General features: G+C 40.5%; 2 protein-coding genes across 4 annotated transcripts; both read right to left on the minus strand.

The window, feature by feature from the left end:
• Positions 1–289: 289 nt before the first annotated feature.
• Positions 290–6611, minus strand: lims1 (LIM and senescent cell antigen-like domains 1). Of its 3 annotated transcripts, XM_071541375.1 has the most exons (11): positions 6481–6611; positions 5180–5336; positions 4938–5004; positions 4484–4604; positions 3782–3931; positions 3413–3563; positions 2759–2851; positions 2413–2461; positions 2182–2257; positions 1786–1920; positions 290–1287 (listed from the first exon to the last, which is right to left on the minus strand). In XM_071541375.1, exons 1-11 carry the CDS (start codon positions 6507–6509, stop codon positions 1173–1175), a joined length of 1143 nt encoding a protein of 380 aa, XP_071397476.1. In that variant the 5' UTR covers positions 6510–6611; the 3' UTR covers positions 290–1172. The 3 variants fall into 3 exon arrangements, with proteins under 3 accessions (XP_071397476.1, XP_071397477.1, XP_071397478.1); XM_071541376.1 differs by lacking the exon at positions 1786–1920; XM_071541377.1 differs by lacking the exons at positions 1786–1920; positions 6481–6611 and having other exon boundaries at positions 4484–4575; positions 5180–5255.
• A 1846-nt stretch (positions 6612–8457) lies between these two features.
• LOC139662668 (F-box/LRR-repeat protein 3-like) lies at positions 8458–18981 on the minus strand. Its single transcript, XM_071541387.1, has 6 exons — positions 18735–18981; positions 17722–17926; positions 15649–15813; positions 15319–15441; positions 13411–13582; positions 8458–12420 (listed from the first exon to the last, which is right to left on the minus strand). Exons 2-6 carry the CDS (start codon positions 17923–17925, stop codon positions 11780–11782), a joined length of 1305 nt encoding a protein of 434 aa, XP_071397488.1. The 5' UTR covers position 17926; positions 18735–18981; the 3' UTR covers positions 8458–11779.
• Between the last annotated feature and the right edge of the window lie 1507 nt (positions 18982–20488).

Genomic DNA, 20488 nt, shown 5'->3' on the forward strand with positions numbered 1-20488 from the left:
TAACGGCACAGTAGATACTCACTTGAGTACTTTCGACGAGTCCTCCTTTTTGTTTTAACGGATTCGTTTTGATCTTCTGATGATTCGCTTGTAGAGGTTGAGTCTCCATTAACAGCTTTCCTTTTGCAACCAGATAGCCACCGCTCAATTTTTACTCTTCCCCCGCCGATGATGAGGTATTCCCTCAATTACAATTCCCCGCCAATGACGAGATATAAGAGAAGTTCCGGCCGGATCAAAAATAGGTCAGATAAATGAAAAATAACACGTAATTTAAATCCCATGGCTTTGTTTTATTAGTTATGATTACTTTTTTAATGCAAATATTGAATCATAAATAGTTTATGGTAATTTCAAACTTAATAACAAAATTGAAAATTTAAAACTTTATTTATTTATTGTAAATGACCTCTCGCGGCCCACCTGCAGTACCTGTTCGCTTGTTTATTCAAAGTTTATTAATATTGAACGTGTCGCGTGTCCAATCCGACACTGCACGTCATTGGGTCCCCAGCAATACACCCACTAGGTGTGAAGTAGATCGAACGAACGTTTCTCGAGATATGCGAAGGACACACATACAGACAGATTCCTTGCTTTATAGTATGATAATGTATTAAGGCAAATTCATTCAATGCAAGATTCAATGGCATAACTGTATATTAGAAAATAGTTAGAATTTACACATCAATTGCATATTAAGACACATAGTTCATATACTCAAGGCACAAGACAAGTATCATTCAAAAATACTCCAAACACAGCACTCTTTCAAATCAAAGTTGTTGTATGCATAACTTTAGACACAGCAGTTATGTTAGCTGCTTATGGTGAAGTTATAATAATACATGAGCATTCACTATGCTAACAAGGGTATCACATTTCTTGGTAAGGGGAAAAATACAATTTCAGACACTTTTGGAATGTAAAAATAATGAAACATTTACATTTTTTAAAGAACTCGTAACCTTAAACATCTGCTAACATGACGGCTTTATAACATGACAACTGTAAGTGACGTTTTATAAAGCAAGGGAACCAAGATTTAAATAACTAATGATATACTGGTACAATGCTGGGCCCTTCTTAAGATCTGATTCAGCAGTTCTCACATAGGTTTTAACATCAAACACATAGACGGGATATCTCCAGGTTGTTTGGCATGCAGACGTTTACTTGCGTCCAATGGCCTCAGCCAGCTTCTTAAGCCTTTTCTTCAGCTCCAGAGGAAACTTCTCATAACATTTCTTACACACAGGCTTCATGTCAAACTCAACAAATTTGTTCCTGCAAAGAAGGGAAAAAAAGGAAGACCATGTGAACACTTGACTTGTGATCTAATGGCCTGTCTCTTGCCCACTGTAACATCTCACATTTTAACAACCAGCTATTCCTTCTTGTTTTTCCCCTAACACAGTGCTGCTCAAAGTATCACTACATTGCCTCGGATATAAACAGGTTTAAAACGATTAGAAGTGCCAGGAAAACTTATCAAAGCTTAATTAATATATCCTCAAAAGTATTCTCATAAACATCAATCTAGACAACGTCATGATGAATCTACACTGCTCAGGGATTTTTACATGAATACCATTCATACAAAAAACTGCAAGATGATGGCATAACTTAAGAAAATAAAAACATGAAAAGAATGGCACCATGCCGCATGCCAAAGGGGGTAAATGAGGAGCACCACAGAAAAAGGGAAAGGCAGAGATGGTACCAACCAACCGATGGAAAAAACGAGGTGAAGGAGTGCGGAGGTGAAAAGAAAAAGAACTCTACAGACAGACAGCGGGTTTTTTCTTGCGGTCTTTGGCGTCGCGTTCACGTCGGGCCAGGCGGCGTTTCAGTTCCTCGGGCATGTGCTCATAGCAGTGCTTGCACACTGGCTTCAGGTCAATTTCAACAAACTTATCTCTGAGTTACCACAGGTGTTGTGAAAGAGGCATATTGGAAGAGAAATTGGACAGACAAAAGGGGAGAGGAAAGGAGCCACAGAGGGAAGGAGGCGGAAGAGGAGAATGAAATACAGAAAGGCAATAGTTAGACTAAACTAGTGACGTAGGAGTGTTATAGAAAACAGACAGGACAATTACAATCTAAGGAGGCTTGGACCAACTGGTAGTATAGACAGAATCAGTTAGTAAAAGAAACTGAATAATGCCCAGTGTAACTTACTTGAGTGTGAGTTTTGTGTTGCAGGTGGAGCAAGAGAAACAACTGACACACCAGGCCTTGTTCAGAGCCGACACCACTAAGGGGGAGACAGGACACAAATGGAAGAAAATGATGAATGCTCAACTAATATACAGTAGGTGTGTGGATGAATATAACTCCAAGCAACAGTTTTATTTAGTGATTCAATAAAAATACTGTAATAAATATATGCTTTGTCATATTGATTCTCACCATCGCCTTCAATCACACGGTTGCAATGATAGCACACGTCGCCAAAGAGCTGGACAATTAAGAAGCAAACGTTAGGTATTTATACAGCAAACAATTTGGCAGATATCATGATATGCGGCTATTAAAAATAAGCCGATATCACAATATGAGGCTATTAAAAACAAGTACAAATCAGTTTATCTGGTCAAACAATGAATGGTTGGTGTTATTTGTTTAGTCTTAGCAATCATATGATACAAATTTGTTTAGTCTTAGCAATCATATGATACAAATGTTTACCAAAGCCACAAATCCAATCAGTTATCTGGATGGGTCACATTTATTTAATTAAACACTTTTTTTTTACCTGGTTATAGTGAGTCTCACAGTAAGCCAGTCCCTTCCTCTCATAATGGCGGTGACCAAGGAAAGGCTTCTCACACTTCGCACACACAAAATGCTGCAAACACACACACAAGCACACAACCTGTATTAACCATGGCTAGCACTATCTAGGCACTTACCATAGACTACTGAAGGAAAGGAGACAAACACTAACTCCTTTCCAAGCAGATACCAACTTGCCACAAGACACTGCTCTCCAACAGTTTAGGTTTCACACACAGTAGACAGATCACACAACAGTCCCTGAAGGAAAAAACTGGGCCTCAAACAGCAACACAGACGTTATATGTTGCTTGAAATTACACCAAAGCAAGAACAAATCTGCAAGAGAATCAATTTCTTAAGTTCTACGGTCAATAAAAATCATTTAGCACATGAACATATAAATCCTAGTTACTATGTGGATATGCATCCCATTCTCATATCAAACAGACACAATAAGCATCACAGCTATAGTCATAAGGGTGACAAAATAAATCCGCTTCTCACTTGTTCAGCACACAAAGTGCTGACTAGAATGAGCCGAAAATAAAGAAGTAGACAAAATAGTTTATCCATTTATGAGTAAGTAAATGTAAGCAGGTCAGATCATCTCATCTTATCCTCTCCAACAAACCTCCACATGCCACTGCTTGCCCATGGCGTTGACAACACGTCCCTCAATGGGTCTCCTACAGGCACCGCAGATTGGCACACCCATCTTGTCATGGCAGGGCAAACAGAAGAGCTCTCCCTTCAGCTCCCTGGCATCGGCTGTCAGCTCTTTCCTACAGAGAGAAAAACAGTTAGCTGCGCTCTGCAGGGGAGACAAGCTGGCTCTTGAGCGCAGCTTCTACCTCATAAAGTGTCATAAAAAAGGGGAGGAACACAGCATTTGACCCCAGTCTCATGCTTAAATTTTTATGTGGAACTGAGATATATTCTGAAGTTAAAGCAGTGCTGTTCTCTGTAGTAAGGAGTGGAGCAGTGGAGTGGTAAGACTGACCCACAGTTGTTGCAGTTGAAGTGGTCAGGGTGGTAGGGGTCATTCTTAAAGATGAGCGGCTGCTCTTCAATGATGGCGTGGCACTTCTGGCAGATGTACTTGCCCAGGCCGCGGGCTTTCTCGCGGTTATGGCACGGGCGGCACAGGTGCCTGAGGTAAATGGAGGAGAACAAAATACAGCCGTGGGAGGTGTGTAAAGATAGAGACTGCAGCCTCAGATGACTTTCTGACATAACAGCAACTCTAAAATCCATTCTTCTTTAAAATCCTAAAATCAGTGAGTCACTCAGTGAGTCTGACCTGTCTGTAATCCACTGTTTAACGGGTTGCCATGTTATTTCAGCAATATCACATGAGTGGGAGTGGTGTTATACTATATCAGCAAGGCTGTGATACTGATTATACTACAGTTCTATTAGCAAAGCTATTCATCAAGTAATAGTAATTTGAGACAACAGATTATGATTTGTGTCTTTTATTCGTCTCCACCAACAAAAACAGTTCCCTCGGGATTCCACTACCAAGTGTTGCCAAGCAACACATAAACTGTTTATATTAGAACACCTGTAAAGCAGAGGAAAACGAGTCCCAGTGCTGTTATACAGTGTATCAGTACTCGGGGAATGCCTCCTGTTCAATCAAATTACTCGACTGGAAGGAACTGTTAATAAAATGAACAATGTAATAGGACGGGATACCAACCTGCCAGCGTTTTTGACAAATCCCACGTCGGCAAGCACAGCCTGGCAAATATCACAGCAGAAGCAGTCAGGGTGCCAGCTATTGTTCATGGCCTTAATCACACGACCAATGATGAACTCCCCTTGGGGCAACAACAAGAGGGAAATTAGGCAGGTGTAAGTGTGACTTCACTACACTTTGTTATCTGTTGGGTCTGAATGGTGTAGTAGTTGCATTTTTTTGTTCTGTACTGTGCAGTAGTTCTTTATGTGCGCCCCATTATGGAGTCAGTGAATGTTATTACAACGCGCTCCATGCTTTCTTCTTCTCAGACTGAAACGTGTGTGTCGAATGCATTTTAAATGTTAGTAAACTTGAGTATGTGTGTGTTCCCCAGGACCAAGACAGCTACTATTTAATTGAAGCTTACGACTTTACAGGAAAGAGCGTATGTGTGAGTTCCTGTAATACTCACCACATTGGTGACAGCAAGGAGCAAAGAGCATCTGGAAGTCATGCTCACAGTACTTCCTGCCTTCAAACTGCAAAGGAAAGACAGATATCCCACCAATGAAGACAAAAATTCACTTCATATATTTGCAAGGACTAACACACAAATGCACACGCGCACACACAGCATGGCTTGACAGTCAATTATACTGTTCATTTGTAAAAACAATTAAAATTTATTTTTAGGAATATATTTCAGTGAGCTACCTCGTAGAAGAGTCCCTCTGGAAACTGCTGGAAGCACTGGGCACACACAAAACACTGCTCATGGTACAGCTCTCCATTACTGTTGACAATCTTTTCAGCAGGAGCAAAGCCACTCTTACAGCGCTCACAGGCCGCATTGGCCAGGGCGTTTGCCATGCTGCACGTGAAAAGTAAACACATACATTTACAATCAGAGATTCACCAAAGTGGCACCAAGTGTCATGATTCAATTCCAAACGGCTGGACCAAGGTCTCTTATTTCATACGCAACTCCTCTGTTAACAGTATCTAGCCACTGTGCTTGTTACAGCAGCAGTCACCATGGGAAACAAAAATATTGTGTGGATCCATGATGGCATGTCGACTCACTGGCTCTTGTTACTCACCACATAGTCATTACCTAATTTAGTAATAAGGGAATATAAGCACTGAATCTTATTTGAGAGGCAGTGCAGCCACCCCCCACATTCACACACAGACACACACAGACACACAAAGTGGTGAGGACATCTTCAAGGAATAAATGGGTCCAGATCACATCCTAGTTATCAATACATTGATGGATACTATGCCCTTCCAAATACAATTTTCTGTCAGTTACCAAATTAAGTCAATAATGCCTGTCTTGAGGCTCTGTGCACGTTTTAAATTAACGTTAGTTTGGTAACGTTAACTAAAAATATTAGTGACCCAACCAGCTTGTTTACTTGAATTAGTTTACTTTTACCTCATCCATGTACTTCATAGTCTATGTCTCTGGGAAATTTCAAGCCAAGCTTTGTCAGAACTGGTAAATTCGGCATGGTTTAATATTGCAAGTAACGTTAGAATGTGGGTGCTAGAGACTCCCAAACATTCAAAATGGTTTAAGTTATGTTTTAAGAGGTGAGTAGCAAGGTGGCATTATTTTGCTAGATCAAGTGGATTCAATGGACTGTTGCATCCTGTGCTCTCCATGCAAACGAGAACAGGACTTAACGGGGCTAGCTAGCTAAGTTAACTACTTAACGTTATACGCACTGGAGAAGAGACAGGCAACGTTTAACGTTAGCTGTTAGCTTAGCTGGTGACGTGACCAACTGTTAAACTACACAACAGCATGCAAACCGTTGCTCAGGACTAGAGTTTCACTTACAAGGACACTTTTGCTGGTCAAAAATGGTATGCTAACGTAGCTAATGTTACACGATAAGTTCAGCTAGGTGTAGCTTAGATGACGATAGCTGCCCCTCACAGCTAAATTAGTTAGGTTAACGTTAACGTCGGTGTAGGTCAGTTACTACGCTAATGAAAAGTCTTACCTGCCCGTCATTCCAGCCACCCCCAGCATCACCTCTCACCAACACTATTTTGGAAATGGTGCACGTAAATCCTTTCGTTGAGCTGGCAAAGTTTACAATCAAGTAAAGCGTATTCGCCTTGCGCCGTCCCCCTCCCTTCTAGGCCGTGCCCGGGCTGGGCTGGGCTGGGCTGGGCTGGGCTTGATCCGCCCTTGATCCGCCCACTCGAGTATCTGAAGAGATACTGTACATACTGTAGTATAGCCTATCTATGGTCTGGATCATAGGTCTGGTTTGGTGTGTTATCTAGCAGCCAGGCTTTTCCAGTAGTAAGCGAATCCGTATCTTTGGCTCTTCTGGATTTCAAAGGGCTTGAGCTGATTTTAGTAAAAAAAATAAAATAATGCAGCTCTAAAACAGGTCTTAACATATTGCTGAAGTTTGATATAGATGGTATTAGTTTTGCAACTGGCTATGGGATATGACAAGCTAAAATCTTAATATCACATAATTACTGTGAAGTTCCAACGCAGATGGAACTTTACATTTCCAATCTGTCAAAAGTGGCACACAAATAGATGGAGGACACTTTTCAGTACAGTGAATTTAACTAAACTACAGTGAGATGATCCCAGCTGAAGAAACTGTCTTTCAATAGTGTCATGTGTCATTCATGGTATCAAGAACAATGTGGGTGATCTGCTTTCTAAGGAGAGCTCTCCGACTAGCAGTTTGAGTGTTTCAAAAACACTCTTGATTTAGACAGAGGATGGTATCTTTCCTACATTGTGTTATTTTACATAGAACTCCATCTGACAAAGTAGCCAACTAAGTAGCAACCCCCAGCAAACATATTATGGTCATTTTGTGTTATGGGGCAGTAAATATACCACATATTGCCCCTTTAATTCCTCAGCATTCGTAAGAAGGGCAAATGTCATTAAGATCCTTAAAATTAAGCTCTGTAGCTTTGGGTGGAATTTGTGTCGTTTGTTTTCTTTGATCTGATTTCACTTTACGGATCTATTATTTTAATGTGTTTTCTCTTCCTTGGGCTTATTATCTCCTCATTATGTATTTTACTATTCATGTTTTTATACCGTCTTGTAAAGCACTCTGCTCTTAGGCAAGTGCTGTATAAATAACGTTTATTATTATTAAATCCTACTCTGTTGCTGCTGTAATGACCCAATTTCCCCACAGGGATCACTAAGCTTAATCTTATCTTCTCAGCTGACTTACATGGTACAATTAAAATAAGTGCACTGAAAGTGTGGCCTATGTTTTTTTTTTATAGTGACAAAAGATGATGATTCTAATGAAGAGTTAACCCTTGACTTTGTTAGTAAGAAACATAAATCAATTTGGAAAGGAAATTGTTGTTCAAAACCCCTATCTATCACATAAATAGAGTGTCTGTGTACTAATGAAACAAGGGATTGAACACTTTTACAAACTACTTTTTGTTAATGCCTATTTTATAATGTATATTTTTATCAAAGTGCAATTTATATCAATGCTTGATTCATGTGCTAATCAACAATGGAGTTAATTTCAAATGTCAAGAGACACCTGGCAGAGATGATTCCTCATAAATGCACCACTAACAATGAATGGGAGAGCAGCTTTGTGGACTAAAGGAGTACCCAGGGTGATTTTATAGGGGTATAAATGTTATTTCTTGTTTGCATTACAATGAAATGAAATGTTACTCCAACTTATTATCAGTCAAGCAACTTCACCAGCACAGATTTCATCATGTGCCTTGTTATGAGCTGGAGGGAAGCAGCCGTCCTTTCCAGCTTCACATCTTCCAAGTCCAAATTCCTCATCCACTTTACAGCTCTGAAGGCTGTGGCAGGAGCATGTTTGGTACAACTTTCCTCTCATCCATTACTAACAAAACCTTACAATTTAGTTCAAAGAAAGATGATTTGTTGATCTGTTTATTTTTGGCATTTCTAACAAGAGTTTTTGTACAAATTATTACCCGTTCAGTGTTTTACAATCATATTTTCTTAGCTATTGGTCCTTGAGACACATAACTAAAGGTTCACAAATCATGATACTATTCACCAATTTTATTTGTAAAGGCAAATTAGGTATATGAACCGACGATCTTGTCCTTAAGCTACACAGGATTGGAGAATAAATGTGACTTGCAGTGGGTGCAATTTCAGAACAGTTATGGAGTGGGCAATTCACAATTCACTAAAATATTAACAGAAAAAAAACACAGTTGATCTGAGGGTTTTCTTGGTTATATGAAATATAATTCTATTTAAAATGCACAGGACCGTGTGAGACAAGTCCAGACCTTTGTTTTCACGTGTAGCATTTGCCCAAACTACAGAGATACTGGACTAATTTCATTAAGTTTGACTGTTAGTAGTAGCCTACTGAGAGCGTCTCAGCACCAATAATTAAATAGGAAAAGTACCCCTTATTTTTAATGATCACTGTGCAAATAGTGCAAAGGATTAGTAACGAAGTGCGCCTTTGTTACAATCACATATGAGAATTCTTATTTCTAGAACAGTTTGTCTAAAAGGATATTTGCATTACTAAACGTAGTGTTTGGATCATCTTGGGACAGACAGGTCAAACTTGGATCAGCTCTCTTTAGGCCTGTGTTATCTTGAGACAAATTAACTACTAGAAAAGCTTTAACATCAGGATGAAAACAACACCACTACAAGCTCATTAAAGCAACCCTATTGTCTAGCGCAAACATGGAATAAAAAATGTATTCAATTAGGCATTATAATATGGCTATTAACTTCACCCAAATGCTAGGTTTCTTTGGGAATGGTACAAGAGGTTGATTTGCAATGAATGTTTTGCAACATTGCGTCTTCTCTCTTCAGTGCAGCCTTAATTAGCAAAGATAAAAACACCACACTGTATACTCTATATACACACTGTAGCTCTTACTCTGCCACTCTGAAGATTACAACATCATCTATAAGCAGTGAATACAAATGCAGTCAATATTAACCAATAGATAGCATGGGTTTATAAATATACAATAAACTGTAAATCAAACAAGGGTTAAGTCCATTACCAGGCCTTGCCGACCTTGATCGACAGAGAAAAGATAATTAAGACAACACAATGGCTCCCTATCAGAGGGAAACTACTGTAGAAATATTACATAAATGACATAAGTGAACGTTAGCCCTGCTAAATAATTATCAGTTTTCTTAACAGAACATTATGATTTCTCTCTTTCATAGCACAGTAAAAGGGTGACATAATGTTTCAGCATGTCCATAGGAAATGTCCTTGATTAGTCCACCTTAAGACATATCCCCACCAATCTTTCACTCTATTGCAAAAAAACACCCCATTAGTATATACTTTTATTTTTCAGCCTTACACATTCAGGCAAACATTCGGTTTCATCAACATTCAGCTGCCACACTATCTTGTCTTTAGGGCTGCACAATTATTCACACACAACACTCTCCCTCCCAAAAATTAGGGCTATTATCTTTCACATTTTAATAAATATTCTTCAGTTAGCAGTTGCCACATCCAAGTAAGCGCTACCCTTCCTGGATGATATGCCCATACTGGTTTAATTTTACATAATGCTTTATTGATTAATATGTTTGACCACAGGAACATCCTTCTGCCAACATCAATGTGTATAAAAGTTCAACCAAATGTCATTGTGTATAAAAGTTCAACCAAATTTCATTGTTCTTGGTCAGCCTATGGCTTCTCTCTGGCCTCAGAATAATTGGAAAAAAAATATTGCAATTAACCCAGTGTTTATCATAATTGTGCAGCCCCACACTAATCTTTAAGTACATTTTCTTCTTTCTATTTTGAACACCACACAGATAGAATAGTTCTTTTACCTTTTTAAGCAAACTATTGTCTGTATGGACTGTTAGCATGGCTGATTGTGCTGTAAAGTAGGATAAGTCTGTCCCTTCCCAGTAGCTATTCCTCTTGAGATAAATGTTATGGTACAAACAACTAACTGGCAAACAATCTAACAATGATGACAGGGGATGACTTTTTTTGTCAACTGTCCATAGTGACTAGTAAATTCAGAAATTCACCTGCCAATTTAATTTCCTAGAAGCCAAATTTGTTTTTAGAAGATAATAAACCCAGCTACCCGCCAAAGTGACTCATAGAACTGACAGAATTACCAACACAAATAATAACCACAGCCACATTTTAGCATCATTTGGCTGGGACTTGTGTTAATTTCATGCCCTACTGACATTGCAGCTCAAGTTACTAAAATTATGATCCTTCAATAAGGGAAAAGTGCATGAGTAGGATTCAGTAAACTATAATAAAGATATATCGTATACATGACATGTCTACAATTTAAAAAAAAATCCCCCCCCCCATTTCAACACCTTTGACATTTACAATTAAAGATAGGAACATGGGTCAGGCAACACAGAAATGTAGCTAATGTATATTACACAGGAAAAATATGTTCAAACATTACTCTCATAGATTAACATGATTATGGCCAAAGTCTCTTAAGAGCACCAACTTTACACATAACTCTCCTCGGAAAATTGGGAGCTGAAACCATCTGCAGTCCAGTCCACACCAAGTCAGAGAGGGAAACACACACAGCTCCACTCCTCTGAATGAGATGTAGCGATGTTGTAAATGTCTATATAACAAAAACAATGTTCACTGAAACAAAGCCTCCTCTGAGCAATTCAGAGACATCAAATGGTGACACAGGGAGGAAGGAAGGACGGAGTGGATGACACATGTAGACAATAAAAAAAAAAAAATCATCTGGTTATGCATTCATTGCTTTAGCTTTCAAGTGACCGACATGCCAATCTATAACAATCTTCACACCCGGGCTAATTGCCCCTTTATAATGTTTATCATTATTGTGGAGTCATCTCATAGGGTGTGGCATAACACACCTGCTGGGTATTACGGCCCTTTCCAAAGGGCTCGGAGAACAAAGTGCTTAATATTATAGGCGAGACCAAAATAAATGTATTTACATGTATATACACAAAGACTTCAAAAATCCACGTAAGTGTAGAGCGGTGGGGTGGGGTTGAAATCAGTGTTCCATGCCTTTTTAAAAGAAATGTTATCAAATTCTGTCAATGTTATGATATCAACCACAAATCCAAACTTATGATTGTCATTTCTGCATGTATTCAGGGAGAACAGTATGAGTGGTGGTTGGGGAAGGGCCTGTCTCAGAAAGAGGAGCTAGATGAGCGAAATTTCCAAAACCATAGCTCTCCGAACCCTTGTTCTCTCTCTCTCTCTCTCTCACACACAATATAAATCTACGCCTCCACCCGAAGCTCTACCAGGTGGGCATCATGTCTGGGAACCACACCCGGCCCAAATGCTTGGACACCTCCCAGTGGATGTCATCCAGCCCATAGCGGTGATCTGGAACCAGTACCTCCTCCATGATGGATAGCTGTGTCAGCCTGTCACCACACATCTTGACAAACTCCACAAAGGCGCTGCAGGACACCTCACACTCTCCCAGCCCGATGGCCGACAGCTGGGTGCAGTGCTGGGCGATGCGGATCAGCTCTTCATCCAGCGGCCGCAGCCCGTTGGCGCACACCACCAGCTCCACCAGACGGGGGCAGTTGAGCCCGACGCGGCCCAGAACATCTTTACTGACGGAGCGGCCGAAGTACAGGTGCGTGACGGGGATTTCATCGCGGAAGAAAGGGCTGAACTCATCCTCGTACAGGAAGAAGTACATGACCAGGTTGAACTTAGGCGAGTGGCGCACCATGGCGTCCCAGCTGCTCTTCTTGATGGTGTGGAAATGCTGGCCAGGATTCTCACTCACCACATCAATGCGAAGGTGCTCTAGGTGAACATGCTTCTCTGAGGAGAGGGAGATGAGCAGCTCATCACTCAGCAGATGATAGTTCAGAGCTAGTTCTCTCAGGCCGTGGCACTGATCTGCCACACACAGGATACCTTGGATGGAGAGAAAATATAAGTGAATTTCAGGGGTAGAGGAAAATGAACACCCTCACTCAAACTACGGTGGAGCATAGACACTGTTGGGCAATGTTATTGTCTCCCTACAGGTGTTTGCATACAGTTTACTTTTGTTTTCATTCTCACAGTTCAGAGAAAACATGTTTTCTTAAATTGCTGTATACTTGAAAACCTGGAATACCAATACACAGCAAAGATGACAAATCTTTTTCACTGCAGCTCCAACAGCAGGTCCTTTTCTGCCTCTTGAAACTGAAAGCATTTCTGCACGTGTCTGCAAGTTAGTTTGCTGTACAGGCAGCGCTCCTGCTGTTTCAGGGAATCATTTTTCAAGACATTTGGAAAAATGACTGTACAGGGACATATTCAAGTCTCTTGTTTCAATGTGCACACAATGGCACCATTCAAAGAAAACGCAAACGCAGTGCTACTTTGTTGAGATAAAGAGGCAGCACATAATATAATAATGCTACTTAATATATTTAAGGCTGTAGATCAAATAGACCATGTGCAAAGATAAAGGTCTCCTTCAGATAGGCCTCTTTAAGGCCTCTTTCAAATAGCTTTTAACAGTACAAAACCTCATTAGGACCCTGTAATTATAGGTTCTCATTAACACATGTACACATTGGAAATATATATAGCTGGAATTCAGGAACTGGAATTCTGGAATAGGAACACACAATCCAAAGTGAAAGACTAAAGAACCCCAATGACATGCCTGCTCTCACCCACCACTCTTTCCTTTAACATCCATCTATTATCTACAAAAGTTTCTCACCCAAAAATAGCACAATGGAGAGTTACATCAGATCCTGTGTATGGCAAATGAAAACTCAAGTACACACAATCCAAAGTGAATCCAATGTTTCTATTAGATCTGTCATTCCCCTTTTTGCCCCCCGCTCCTCCTCCATATTCTTCCCAGAATCTCCCTCTCTCTTGCCTCCCTCTAATCGTCAGTACCTGCGGGTGAAACGTGAGGACAGCTGCTCATTTTTAGCAGTTTGAGTGTGTCACTGTTGTTGGCCACCAGGACTTTGAGGGAGGGGTCATCCACGGGCGTGTCATCGATCTTCAGGGAGGATAGGGACTTGGAGTTAACGAAAACCACCGTCAGCGCTGAGATGAAGTGAGACTGTTGAACAGGAGCAAAAGAACCTTGTGATTTAAGTATTGTGTTTCATTCACATTTATGAGGTACTGTAAACCTGACCTTAGAAAATGTTAAATCATGCCACATCTTCTTATGCTGCATGTGATCGCTGAATGTGATATTTTATCCATCGGGGTATTATCATATAAAGTGTCCATCTACGCATCCATCTATTGTGATACTTTATTGATCCCCAGAGAGATATTCTCTTATCACTGGCCAGTCAGAGTACAGGTCAACTTTACTATACTATACTATAGCGCCTTAAACACAAAACACTTTGTTACAAAGCACTTGACATGGTTAATTTTAAAAATAAATGCAGCAAGTTTATGCGGCAAAGTGCTCCTAATCTAATCAGATCAACTACTCTATAGGCCATATCAGCGTGACGTCACAACAAAAAGAACTTACTTCCGGGTGGATAACATCGGTGGTGCTGCATCGGTGCTACAGTATTTTTCGTGTTATTTAACCAAAGTAAGACCCCTTTTTAAGCTCTTGTGATTAGAAATACACAGACATTATGTAGTTCTGGCTGTCCACCGAAAACAAGACGTTCCTGATGTCGTTGCTGTGGATATTTGTTAGTGTATAACCTAACATAACCTAAATATATAGCCTTTTTTTTTTTTTAAGATTTATTTTTGGCATTTTATGCTTTATTGGACAGATATAGTGAGAGAGAGACAGGAAGGTATGGGAGAGAGAGCGAGGAGAGGACATGCAGCAAATGACCGCGGGCCGGATTCGAACCCAGGTCGAACCCACAATTAGTATATAAAATTGAGTTCAGGCACATGCCCATTCATCAGATGGACGCACTTCCTCTCCCAGACCCCCACATGCATGTGTGTTTGAGCACACACACACACACACACACAAACTACTGTATTTTACCAAAATAGGAAACCTTACCTACATGAAGTGAAAGATTTTACCCAAACGGTTTTTAATGGAACGCCTTGGGACTGGCAGTGCAGAGCCAGTCACAACGGAGCTACTGCTGTGCTAGACCCAAACAGGACTAGCAAAACCGAGAGACTGCATTACTGTCACTCTAGCAAGCTTGCATGTTATGCTACCCAACAGCGACGTTTATAATTTTTATTACTGACCTGTAAGAAAATGCCTGCTGCAAAACCCGGTAATGAGTGGTTGCTGCCAGCCTGTCCCCAGTTCTGTAGATGCAGACGGCCTGTAAACTATTATCTGTATCCACCGATTCCGTTAGGTTGCTTTAAAACGGAAAAAGCCTAAACCTAATCCATTATGTACCAAGCTATATTTGGCATTACAGCCCCAAACACAACCCGATTTCGGTATAATCACTAATGTTTTGTTTAGTTGACTCGTATTTACCGCTGCTTAAAACGAACGATTTCCGCTGCCGACAGGTGCGAGTTATCCACCCAGATGTATAGCCAATCTGTTTGTTTACAAACATTCTGATTTGGACTATAGGGGCAATGGTCATGTATTGTTCGTGAATTATTGTGTTCACATAATGTGTCTACATATAGACAGACATGCCATAAAGACATAATGTCCTACATACCATGTCCCACGGTGGTGGCACATCAAAATCTGATCAGTCGCACTGAAAGCCCATAGAGTAGAAGTGGGTGTTTAAGAGACCAGGAGAAGAGCGATACGGTCCGTCTTTTTGCACCTGTCTGGATTAAGCTGCTGTATTTTGAATTCTGAATGCAGCTTACCTTGGGCAGCTCCATGAAGCTGGGCCGGGCCGTGGAGATGAGCCCCAAAGTCTTCAAAGAACAATTCACCAGCTGGGAGAGGATGTCGCATGCTGCCTCAGCAGACTCTGTGCTGCTGTCCACCTAAACAGTACAAACACACAGAAAATGAGTAATGCACTGTGACAGTTAAGCTTGAACAAGACAAAGGAATTCCCTTTAACCCAGCAATCACTTCACCACACACTCCTCTAAGCCATTTCTCTTCCTTCATCACTTTATCCATCCCACCCCCAAACGACTCCTCTCCCTCCTGTCATCAATCCCACCCACCTCCACCTCTCTTCTTACCTTGAAGCTGACATATTGCAGGTGGTTGGAGTGCCTCTTGATGATCTGTTTGATGAGGTCTGGGTGTGTGGCCTTCAGGTACGAGCTGGCTGGCTGGTTCAACTCAAACTCAAAGCAGCGCCACAGCTCTGGCATGTGAAAAGCATGGTTCCAGCCACGGCACACCTATGGTGAAATCATGTTAGGACCAATATGATCTAAATCTGATCCGATGATTTTTTTCTTCTCTGACATGACCCCTATTCTGTAAAGCTGAATAGAGATTTCAGAGTGAAGAAAATAACACAAGTGGGATTGGAGTGCCTTAGTTACTGTAAAATTAATTACTTTTCTCTACATTTTCCTTTGGTGTGACAATTGTAGCTTGGAGAAAACAGCAAATATCCAAGCATGTGTAACCAATCTGACCTGCTAGTATGAAACTGAATACATAGAGGATATACTATTTTAGGAAAATCCATTAACATTAAATCTCAATTTGCTGGGGTGACAACAAGCCATGTTTTCTGCAGCTGGCTCAAGGTTACAACAGCAGGCTTGTAGCTTGGAGATTGCTTGTTTGAATCCCCGGACCAGCTGAGAAAATATGACTGGGGATTAAGACAGAAACCACTATCGTAGCCTTAGGCAAGTGGCCTTGAGCCATGCTCGACTGCTAAGTCAACACTACGAGGTAGGCAACACCCAGGTATGAGTGTACATGTCTGTGTGTGTGTCTGTGTGTGTGATGACTGAGATTTACAAAATGTAACACTGCATGAACACCACAAAAGCGGGTTTTTATAAATCTGGGAAAAAAAGACTGTATGCCTGTTTCCAATTTTGTACATATACATATTATTAGTCTTGAATCTATGAGTTTTATACATCCGGCCCCAGATATTTGTCACCGGCCCCAACAGTCAAATAAAAACATCACAGCTGCTTGTCTAAAAAACAAGTACGTTTTGTCTTATTTAAAAGTAAGACAAAACAAGAGAGTTAGGGGACAATAACAAGCAAAACGGATAAGGGGAAATTGCACAGATGGCACAGATTCCCAGAAAGCTACAAATTGCCAGTTACCAAGCAGGTCTTATTTGATACTGTACTTTATAGCACAGTATCAAATAAGTGTGTGCTGAATGTTGAAATAAGTGTTGCCTGCTGTAACTGTTTTTAAGCTGCAAAACAAATTGTCTCAATGAGGACGTTAAAGTTTTCCATTCTATTCTAGCCAGATGTCACAGTGGTTAACTGGGGCTTTTAGCTATTTGTCCACTACAGGGCTATAATGGGTCACCTGGGCTTACTCACTATCTGTTTCTGAAGTTTCTTGATGTCATTTATGCAGTTGTTTATATTTTGTTGCCAACATAGATCATTTTAATGTGTTCTACAGTTTCAATTAAACAATTCTCATGCTTTGATACCGAATTGTAGAGAGTGAAGAGAATGCTGAGCTGAAGGAGTGAATCTATGTATCCTGTTCTGTCAGACCGTGTTTCTGTCTGTTGTCTAATCTAGTCAAATCTTAATCTGTTGTCTAGCCTGCTGGCTTTTTAGTGAAACTGGTTGGTTTAATAGGATGCAAGCTACATTAAATTGCAGTTCTGGCCATCATCTTTATTGTTAATAAGTGAGAAAAAAGAATGCATACGACAAGGTGCAGACCATAAACAGTAAAGACAAAATTACAAAATGATGATAAAGACTATACAGATACAACTCTGTAATTATGTTCTGTTTAGTTATTTTCTTTACCACTGAGCATTATGGTTTTAACACTTTTACATTGGATATGTTTTCTGTAATTTTCCAATTTGGACAAGTTAATCTGTAGGAAAAATCATGCCACAAATGTGTCAAGTGTCTTTGTTTGAAATGACCCAAACTGCTAGCTGTAACTGCAATGATGTATCCTCTAATGGAGCGGATAACAAGTGATGTCTACTCTGTTCCTACAAGCTGCCATCTGACCACTGAGATTAAGGTACAAGCTGTTGGTTAGGCAAAACAAGTAATGTTTGCTGGAAATTATTTTCCATGGAGCCCTTCAAAGTGGTGATTGATGACACATTATTACAAGGGTACCTGAGAGGCATAGGCCCTATCCAGCAGAGGCAAGTACTGAAAGATGTGAAGCAGGATCTCCTGCGGTAGACACTCCCAGCGGACTCCTTCCTCCAGCCACTCCTCCTCCTTCCTCTGCTTGTGGGAGCGTTTAAGACCCTCCTGAGGCCCACTGCTGGTGCCACCTCCGTCTTCCTCCTCGCTCCCTTGAAGACCTCTTTTCATCCTGGGTAAACGAAAGATGGGTAGTCAAAATCCAGATGGGCTGGCCTATTTTCTTGCGTGGGAAAAACTCTGGGGGCCTATTCAACAGACTTCAAAGACACGCTTGGCAAAGAATATCTTATTCTAATTACTCAGCTATAACAAGCTTGCAGTCCATGAAGTGTGTTTAATATGTTGACATCTTACTTTTAAAGCACCATGACTGTCCAAGAATACAACGTTGCTGGATGGAAAACTTAAAGTCAACTACAGGGATAAAAACAATGTACCTACCACCACGCTACTCATTAACCTGCCTTCCCATACTAGTATTAGACCTAAACCTACCAAGCAGCAGAAGGGAAAAGCTTTCCTGTCAAAGCCAAGTGTCTAGTAAACTCGGCAGCTGTTTTGAGTTGCAGTAGCGGTTAGTGGCATTGCTCAGCTCACCTGAGCAGAGTAAAGAGACACACCTCCCATTCAAGATACCGTCACACGATGTAGCTACCCGTTTCATATTATTCAACTGATTTTAAGCTACTAAAGCTACCTTGTGCTAGCCAAAACGGTCTTTTGGCGTGTTGGCGATGTTTCATGATAAAATGAACGTTACTTTCTCAGGCTAGATTAACACACCGAACCAGTCAAAAGAAGCTCTGTACAATAATATGAGCTAGCTTAGCCACGTTAACAGGAAAGACAAACGTGGCTAACGTGAACGAGAAAACAAGTTGTATCTAACGCAGACTAGTAGATTAACAAAGGCAATAGTGAGTTAACGCCAGCTTCTCGGGAGTTATCAACCCCCCCCTCACCCCCTCCCTTCTTACCTGGCCTTCAGCTTCAATCGTTGCTTGCGAAAAAGGCGATAACTCTCACGTCAACCGGACCGACACAAGAAAACTGCGTTCGAGCTGGCCAACCGATCAAACACATTGGACGACAAAAGACAACACGGTGTGTCGGTTAGGTGGCCAAATCTCAATTCGAGGCAGCGAGTTGAGATTTTCTAAAGTGTTTAGTTGCAAACGCTTGACCTACTTTCTTGCCACAACTCTGCCTCAGTAGTTTCCCTGTCAGCTAAAGATGGCGTTGTGTTGTTGTGTCGAGGGAAGTGGCTGTAGTTGGAGTAAAATGTCGGTAGGGGGAGTCATGTAGACTCAACTAACGTTATAATGAGACTGAGGTTTAACCCTCCTGTTGTGTTCCGGTCGAATTGGACCGATTTACAAGTTTTCTCTCTGAAAAATGTAGTTAATTTAATCTGATTGTCATAAGGTTCCATGACTTTGTCCACACAGGGCATCTGAACACACAAAATACATTCTGATAATTTTCATTACATTTTGGATGTTTTATTTAACTTTTGTACACTGTGGTGTTCCCGGTCATTAGAAATGAATGAGTGAGACTACAATTAGTATATAAAATTGAGTTCAGGCACATGCCCATTCATCAGATGGACGCATTTCCTCTCCCAGACCCCAACATGCATGTGTGTTTGAGCACACACACTCTCACACACATACACACACACACACACACCTCACTCCCCTTCTTGGCTTCCATGGCAACCCCCATGGGAACCTTTCCCCAGTAGAATCTTTCCCCCACGGGAACCACACCTGTTGGCATTCTCACAACAATCGCAACTTTTCTCACAGCTCTGGTATATAAAGCTTTTTTGAGGCCTTGCTCACAATTCATTCTGTGGCAGCACAATGACCAAACAATATACTGTATGTGAGGCTCTTGATCTTATCTTTGATCATGACACTGGTGAGGAGGAGAGAGGCCAGGAAACTGACAGTGAAGATGCAGTAAAGTTTTCAAGTGTAGTTTTGGGCCTATGTCCTTTCTTTACTAATAAAATCATACCGGTCAGTTTTGACCGGGAACACAACAGATGTTATTTTGTGCCACTATCTAAAAATTTGAAATGGTTTCAAAATAAATGTCCTTGTTAAACTTTGACACAAATTAATCTGTGATAAATAGCACAATATGTTTCATCTGAGTATTTGTTATAGTCAAAATAATCCATACATTATGCTTTTTTTTTTTTACTCAAAAACGAGTTGTATGAGCTCAGGTCAATGAGGCCTACAGGCCATAAATAGCAAATAGAAGTTCAAAACTTGTAATCTTCACAAGTTGATAAAAAGATCTAACACAACATTAGGTGATAATATATGTATTATTATGGATTTATAATCAGCTATAATGGGGCGGTCGTTTTGGACCGGGAACACAGAATTAATTAACATGAAACACAACAGGAGGGTTAAATCTCTGGAGACGGTGATGGTGCTCGCAGTTTCACTTATGAATGTAGTGATTTGTCTGTCTCTCAGAGAGGACCATTCATTGTATTCAAACACATTTATATGTATATATCTCCGTATATTGTTATAATCTATAATATACTGTTCATATTGCTACATTGATATTATAATCTTAGTGCATTACTTATATTATTAGGGTAACATTTATAGCAGTAAAAACAGATTGTGCTATCTTTTTAATGAGAGATAGTTTTAATGACATTTAGAGCAAAAAGGGCGGAAGTCAGATATAAGTTCAA

The sequence above is a fragment of the Centroberyx affinis genome, unplaced genomic scaffold (assembly GCF_046629955.1).
Source record: "Centroberyx affinis isolate AG114_WGS23_722 - 3 ecotype Tasmania unplaced genomic scaffold, CSIRO-AGI_Caff_v1 ptg003857l_1, whole genome shotgun sequence".
NCBI lineage: Eukaryota > Metazoa > Chordata > Actinopteri > Beryciformes > Berycidae > Centroberyx > Centroberyx affinis.